The 8,328-nt window shown below is 46.6% G+C and overlaps 1 protein-coding gene across 1 annotated transcript in view; it reads left to right on the forward strand.

The window, feature by feature from the left end:
• T265_08903 (hypothetical protein) overlaps positions 1-8,328 on the forward strand; it is a gene marked incomplete at both ends in the record, with an annotated part of 70,436 nt that overhangs the window by 17,059 nt on the left and 45,049 nt on the right. The window contains one exon of the mRNA XM_009174831.1: positions 1,094-1,188. Coding sequence (XP_009173095.1) covers positions 1,094-1,188 — 95 coding nt within the window. The remainder of the gene's footprint in view (positions 1-1,093; positions 1,189-8,328) is intronic.

Raw genomic sequence — 8,328 nt, forward strand, 5'->3', positions numbered from 1 at the left:
CCAAACGACACGTGGACGCACTTTTCATCACTCTGAGGAAGGTGCCAGTCCAACGGCCACTGCTTGGCAGCGTCTATATCCATTTGGAGGACACTGGCATTGGTACTCCAGGATTTCAAGTCGTCTGCAAGAAGTAGATATGGACTCGCAAGAACGTCTGGGAGGTCTGAACGCCTGTCACTGCCGACCAGTCCCACTGTGGCGTTTCCATCGCTCAACAGACTCATTCATGCATAAGATGTAACACAATCCCTAATATTCTTTTGCAACTCCCTTATAAACGCAATCCACGTCCCATGCGGTGTCCTACATACGTCTATGATGGTTCCTCCTTCAACCTAGTTCCACGAACAAACCAGGTGTGGAACCACAGGAAACCACAAGTTATAAGTCCTATTTGCGCAACCTGAATAAACCCTAATCTGTGTTTTGGTTAATGTGCGCTTGTGTGGAATCCCTTGAATTCTTTATAACTCTTTGAATATTGCGCCTCAGTGCTACCAAATGAGTTCAACTCAGGATGTATCGCCCTAATAAGCACTTTCGCTCACATACATCATGTCTAATTTAGAGCTTTTTGACTCGCACAGTTTCGGGAGTTTTAATGAGCTATTTACTATTGACGGACAAACGAAGTCAGCTGATCGGCTGGTAGTTGTCCTTTTGGTCGGTCAGTGCTTCTCGGATGAGGGTCGACTGGGCCGTATCATGAGCTAGCAGAGGTTATGCACCATGGATGCCTTTTCAAACTACTCAATAACGAACGGTGGTGTAATCAGTAATGGAAAGGTATACTTGGAATATATTACCTACATGTATCCGTAGCCGACCGCTTACCAAAAATGTGATGTTTGCATCAATGAAAAGTTACCAAAAGAGTTGATTATCAAGATCTTTTCCTATCTGGATATGACAACATTATGTAAATGTTCGCAGGTTTGCAAGGTAAGTTCACCAGTGGTATGACCTGAACTGCAGTTCTGGTATGAATGTGCCTTCGACGGGAGCAACTGGAAAAGTATAAACTTGTTTGACTTTCAGCGTGACGTTCACGTAGGAGATTGATGTTCACAAGTAATAATCCATAATTTAGCCCAAGGTAATCGAGAAGATCGCGCAGCGCAGCCGTGGATTCCTTCGAGAGCTTTTCCTAAAAGGCTGTCAAAATGTCACAGACGACGCCATAAAGTAAGTCGGCCACGTATATTTTCGAATGAAACAATCTTTCTTATTTTCACCTCACTGCCTCCAACGCAACCCGGGAAACCACGCTGACCGGTCGGGTTTTCAATGATGTTTGTATCCTGATGCCCAATCCTTCCCCACGCCAGTTGGCTCCAACAGCACAGACTGTAGATCAGTAGATGACGCATACTAACGGTGAACACCCAAAAGCGCCAGTGAGAAAGAGTTCATGCCGAGCTCAGCACCACAACAGGAACCGAAAGCTAGGACGGAGTGTACAATCGATATATATGTACAACGTGGCTAAAAATGGCAGAAATTCAGGGGCAGGTATCAGACGCAATAGTGGCGTTACCTGAATGTCAGACAGACGCTTTCACCGGTCCCCAGCGTAACTCCGCTTTACGGATGACCGGATCAGCTGAAATTTGGTGTGTGTTGCAAGCGTAAAGCCTAATGGATACGGAAGTCTACAGAGATTGAAGAGACAGAGGAATCTAGGAACGCCGAATAATTCGATAATTTGGTTCGTTTAACCCGTCCCCGAAGATCGCCTGTAGGTAAACTGGCGTGATCATCTTTGATAAAAAATCATTCGGTTGTAACACCTTTCCGGTGCTTAGTCACCATGCCACCCGAAGGAAGCACAAGGGTTTGGATACCACCAAGTTGCTCAAGTCTGGACAGGGGAAGTCGAGGGGCAGAGGTGGGGTTCCAACTGCGGACCTCCCCGTCAGTAAACTCGCGCCATATCGCCCCATCTGTAATGACGAGGGACGTCCTGACATCTGGGTCTCACATATCGGGCAACAACTCTTGGTAGCCTGCTGGACGATGAACCTGGGATGCCCTGTGGAATCAGGCATATAACTGCGCCACCATACACCTGGTCCGAGGGTCTTCCGACACTGATTGTTCAAGGATGGAGGTGAGGTCAGTGAGCGTTTGGCCCATCGATTTGCCTTTATTTAGGGAAAGGATAGCCCCAGACAGATTCGGAGAATCGTTAATAGTGCCCGTTCTCAAATATGCCCATAGTGAACGTGGTAGACACTACGGGTCAGCTCGCTTCCATTCTCAAAAAGATTCCTGGCGTCACTTGTCCTTCTTTGACTTATGAGGGCCTTCGGGGCAGTGACACGATAACAGCAGGCAGGATTACTTAACAGTTTGTCGGGGGCGCATGTACGTCCCACAATTTTGTTATTTACGGGTTACGAAAATTCAGTTGGATCAGCCGTAAGCTTTGTTCCCCTCAACACGCCTGATCAACATGGACTATCCCGGGAGTTCGCCAGTGCGACAAGTTCTTTCGGGCGTGCACGGATGTACAAGCTTCGGCTGTAGCACCCTTTTGATGCCTAGGTGCCACCACCCGGAGTGAATAAGAGGGCTGGTATACTACTAGTTTGCGTGGGCCTAAACAGGGGCCGTTTAGAGCGTATGAAAAGTGCTCCAAAAGTTCCCATACAAAAAGATGCCCACTCTCTTCATTTCTATTCGATTTGGTGTTCATCGCGGTAGTGAGACGTACGCTAGACCTTTTGAACCTCAGTGTTCACGTGGTTGCTGACGAAAACCCTATTTTGGAATGCGCGATCGTCGTCTTTGAAGTGGGGTCATGAGGGACTCGCCACCTCTTTGAAGTTTACGGGGTGTAAATCATCTGGATCAGATGCTTTGTTGCACTGAATCAATGGAATCGCTCACTGAACGTCCATTATCGATGCATACTGATGTCGATGTCCCATTAGGATTTATTAAGTCCCTCCCGAGGTTGTTTTGATGTTCTGAATTGTTCTTCAGGGTGTTCAGCCAATCGTTCAACGTGACGTTTCTGTGAATAGATTGACGACCCATCCTTTTCGGATATTGTCCCAATAACCCACCATCCTCTGTCCAGCTGACCGAATTGTCTGAAACGCTGCGATTGCTTCCTTTGCAAGAGCTTTCTCCCTTTCCCGGTCTTTTGAGATCCATCAGCCTCTCCCTCAAACCTTAGGCTCTTTTCTGTTAGGCGTTTGAGGAATTTGCGCACCCCATCACAGTCGACATGGCTCAGTGGTTAGAGCGCAAATGTACTGACCGGATGGTCGATGGTTCGAATCCGACCTCTACCTCTCGACTTTCCCTGTCTGGGCCTGGGCAACCTGGCAGTACTCCAGCTCTCGTGCTTTCGGCTGGCATGGCAGCTAGGCACCGGAAGGGTGTTACGGCCGAACGATTATTATTATCATCACATTCGTTTGCTGGTGGTGTATTTATCTTGGCTTCAGTCAGGGCTTTGTTCATTGGCGTGTATGAATGAAATCTGCCAGATGGTTTCAAAGACTATGAGCATGACTTCTTCAGTTTTTATCCAGTCATCCAAATCATCATTACGGCCGTCGATCTCGATTTCTGAAAGCTTCTCAGCCACCGAGCTAGATGCTGTTTAGCTTCGGAGGCGCTTTGTGAATAATGAACTTTGCATCAACTTGCGTGTTCACGAGGGAAAGCAAATGCATACGCGTGCCAGCACAGTGTCGTGATCAGAATTTGCCGATATACTCCTAAATGAGCGGCAGTTTCATCAAAGTTTCCTACCGGTAGTTGATTGCCACATAGTAAAATTAAGTCCACGGCTGGTTTACAGCTGGTGCCGTCACGAATGGACTGAACCTTACCGTAGTGTGACGGTTTGTGTACCTCGGCGCCACATTGAGCTATAACGGGGGGCGTCCGCGTGACACTCAAACCCTCATACTAGCTCATTGAATGGTTAGAGGTCTGAAGAACACAGTTCCCTGGTTCTCCACATTGGAGGATGGAAAACGAACCCGACGTATTCTGTAAAAGAAAATATATTTGCGTTTCCCGCCAAACGCCGCTGACCTGCGGTCAGGCTTTTGAGCCAAAAGCTTTGGTTGAAGACCATAATTGTCCTCCTGTCCATGTGTGAATACCCTGACAGTATCCCATCCCACGTACAAGCATGACATTTACAACTAGCAATGCTCTCATTCCCCATCGGCCGTCGCGTGTTCGTATCAGACACGTCGCTTTACCCGTTGCATACAGCATGGTGGGTAAGCGAATACAGGCTACTTTTAACGCCTCCTTCCTTTTTCACACTTATTCTTCTCCCTATCCCCGCCCCATTACTAATTCTACCCTACTTCGGACTGATGACTCCGTTCGTCCTGCATCGGTTTTGCCAGCAACATCCGCGCGTTCCCCTGCGCCGAAATTCTCATGATCTCGAAATCAGTATTCAAGCCTCGACGTCCGGTCTATCTAACCGCCTTCTATGTCCGCACTCTGAAGGAAGCAGGACAACAAGCTGCTCTTACTTTCACACTGGACTCGCTTGGTATTGACGTGTGCTGTCTCACAAGCAAGAACTCAAAATTCAAGCGCAGTAGTTGAGCTAACCGTCCAGTCACTCTGCATCCGCTCTCGGCTATGCATCTCCGGTCATCCAGGGGCTGCTGCAGCAGGATGTGCAGGGGTTGATATCGTTCCAAGTCACGGGCAGGAGGATCCTTGCCTGAGTGGATACCCGTTGGTAGTCACCTGTGTGCGGTTCGTCTGGCAATGTCTGTGAAGCAGTCTTTCAAGTAGGAAGTTGGTCGATGTTTACTTATCTTATCTGCTTACGTCTCAACTGGCTGCAGCTCTGACACGACGAGTTTTTTTATGAATGCCCTGTTGCGGCGATCTTTAAGCTCGGACATCGTGGTTGCCAGTGATCTGAATGCACAAGTGGGCAGGCTTAGCGCATGAAGTCAACATAGATCGGGCTGTGCTGACCACAGACTGTTTTTATACAGCACCAACTTCCGGAATAGCCGGCTTGTCTGACCACATGGTGGTGTACAATGGCTTGTTGGTCACGAAGTTAAGATGATCAAATTATCATTGATCACCAATGGCGCGGATCGATAGCTAACTGCCGGTCGTTTTTGGAACACATCTGTGAATTCTGATCATGCGCCCGTCCGGAGTCGCCTATCTCAGTTTTCCAGGGCTGTGTAAGGTGCGGACAAACCGCTTAGCAACTGGGAAACAGGCAAATCCGGATGTTACATGAACTTAACGGAATCGTCTTCTGGATTCTCTTCCAAATGCTCCACCGTCAAATGTGAACTCATACTCGGATCAGATTGCCACCTCTGGGAGTTTTAATTGTGACAAGGCACTGGCAGGCCCACTCAAGCAATGGATATCAGACCGAGCACTGGTACTGCATACATTTCGGAGGAATATCCCAGTCGGTAGCGTACATAACGTGACTCGATGAATTACCAGATGTCAAGTGAAAGTGAGCGTGAAGTGTGGTGGACACTGAAAGCCAAGGAAATGGAAGAGGCCCAAAAAGCCGGTAATGCCCGAGGACTATTTCAATTAATCTGCTTTACCGAACCCCGGAAAACACCTACGAGCGAAACCATCAAGGATCGGAAAGAGTAACCAACTTGAATAAAGAACGCCTCGACCGATATATTTCGAACAAACTGTTGTACCCGCCAGCTGCCACTCATCTGGAGCCCACAATTGAGGTAGAACCCTGGTCGGTGAACGTTGAACCCCTATGGTTTATGAATGCATATGTTCTTTCAAGCGTCACCGAGCTTCTGGTCCGGATGAATTCCCACCCGCATTGTTCAGACATGGGGATGATCATCATCATCAAAGACAGCAACATCAGTGTTGCCACTGATGCTTCACTGGCGTAGTTCCTTATTATTAGTCAGCTACCAGCTACCCGTTGTTTACTCTGACTGGTAAATTGCATCTTGAGCGACCTCAGGCTCTCTGTACACTGATATGAAGTTACCAGGCCACACAGACCCTAAGACTAGCCCGTTGCTATACAAGCTGCCGACACTATAGGTGAATAATGATACGGATTTGGGAAACTGTCCTCCAGCGAATCAGCTGAACCTTTCACTGAAGGCGAATCTGGATTTCGATTATCGATTATCTAAGGTCTGTTTTAGTCAATACTGTAGACTGATATCGACCAACCCAAGTACCACTGAGTCACTCATATAGTGCACAATCAGGAACGGACTTATTCGAATATTTAATGGCGTGTGCAAAGACTGGCACATGATGCTGTGCAATCTAATAAAACTTCATGTCTAGTTTCAATCGAAAGCGAGATCTCAGCTGAGACTTTCGATTCTCCTCACGCTGTCAGCAAAGTAAGTTGCAGTATGTTCTCTTTGTTTAATTGTGCGTATGTACACTTGAAAGCACGATCTGATTTGGTGCGTGAGAGCGGATACTTGCTACCTGGGGGTGGGGACCTTGAGAACCCAACGTCTATACTGTCCTGTTGAGTTTGAACGCCTGCTTGTTAGGGTGACCACAACGAAACGCACTCAATCGAGGTGCGATTGCCTCCCGAGGTTGGAAATAATGGCTGTATGCATTAGGGGGATTCCTACCGTCTTCAGTTGGGTGATCATCACACGCTCAAGTTTGCGAGATACTGAATCCGGAAGGATATCTCTTTCACCTCCGGAAAACCGTTTGTGACCGATCGAGAAGTCACCGTTTCAAAAGGTCATAGCAAGCAAACCACCGACTGTTCAAACCTTTCTGTCTTCTCTCTTTGTCTTCTCTTCAGATGACAAACTATTAGAATAAACGTAGGTAACTCGTTCATATGAGACGCAGCAAAACAGTTACGGATCGCCGAATATCATATCCAAAATATGATCTTGGAAGAGCTTATGCATACATCTTCGAATAGGTGGAGCTCTGCAGACTCTACTCTTGAAAGTGAGTATGGGCATTGACACATGGTTCTTCCGTGCCCATGGAAGAAGCCTTCCGTACACAATGCAGGAGAAAGTGACGGAGCTAACATTCTAGGATACATACATTTGGCGCTCCGTACATTTGGCCATTCCGTAAGGTTCAGGTTCTGTCATAATATCTTGGAGTAAATAATGTTCAGTGATGCAGATAAAGAGCAGCTATGGTTTATTCGTTTGAGTTTCTTACTTTGTGGTCTGTAAAGTATAGAAAAAACCAATCTAATTTTCTGAGCGTCCTGGGCATCCTGAACTCTCAAAAGATACGTCCTCACTTTCAAATAGTATTGTCAGATTTTCGAAGTTGATAGAGCCATGTGAAAAAAGCGTACTAGCTTACACAATGAAAGCATAGTGTGGTGTGGATAGTTTTCGAAAGATTTCCGAAAGATGAGCCTCTTTTTGAGTACCTGAAAGGTCACTAAACCCAGTTCTATAATGCAGAACAAAAATCAGCACTGTTATAAGGTATTTGGAAATTTGTCCACGAGTCAACAACCGCTGGTCTGTCAAACCGTGTGATGCGCCGGGCACCCACTTCCGCTATTGAGAACATCTGCCTCGAGAAGGTAGTAAATGAATTTTCTTAGCAGTGGTTACCGACTCTGTTCAGATTACGAGTGACAAGCGCCGTTTATCGCAGCGTCTAATATCACGTGGAAATCCGTTAATGTTGGTAAGGCCTGTTCGCCTGGGATGAGCCGTTTACCTAGTTTTATGCTTCATTACAGGGTGCCTCCAACGAAACGAACGGGACTCAGCCACACTAGACGACCCTCATGGATCGTGTTCCTGGACTTCCATTGTGCCTTTGATTTGCCATCGCATTCACGTACAATTTTATTTCCCCCGTGATTTGATTCATTTTGCTATGTGAAATTTGGTCAATGTTTATCCGCTTCATTTTTCTGTAATAAAAAGCAAATTTGGTTTCTTTCTTTACGTCACTATGCATCTGGAACATTCTATTTGAATGGAGCACGTGTAATGCAATTCTTCCGTCAATAGAATACAGTGTGATATCACAAATATCCTGCCAAGTGAGACGTGGCTGTAGGTGAAATCTGCCATACAGCAACCATCAGCAACATTATGAGTTGTGTCTTCGTTTAGACAAAATCTACTACGATATCTCGAATATCGTACTAACTGAGACATGAGAGGGGCCTTGTATAGCACATTTAGTTAAACAATATCATTAATCGGATATTCAGTTGAGTCCTCCGCTGAAACCAAATTAGTGCATACCTACTGGCTCCAAGTTTAGATCGAGATTCTGTCTTGTAAAGGAAGTGAATCAGTACACTGAAGAGCGTCTTCCACCACGTTGATGTCG

The sequence above is a fragment of the Opisthorchis viverrini genome (genome assembly GCF_000715545.1).
Source record: "Opisthorchis viverrini unplaced genomic scaffold opera_v5_244, whole genome shotgun sequence".
NCBI classification, from domain to species: domain Eukaryota; kingdom Metazoa; phylum Platyhelminthes; class Trematoda; order Opisthorchiida; family Opisthorchiidae; genus Opisthorchis; species Opisthorchis viverrini.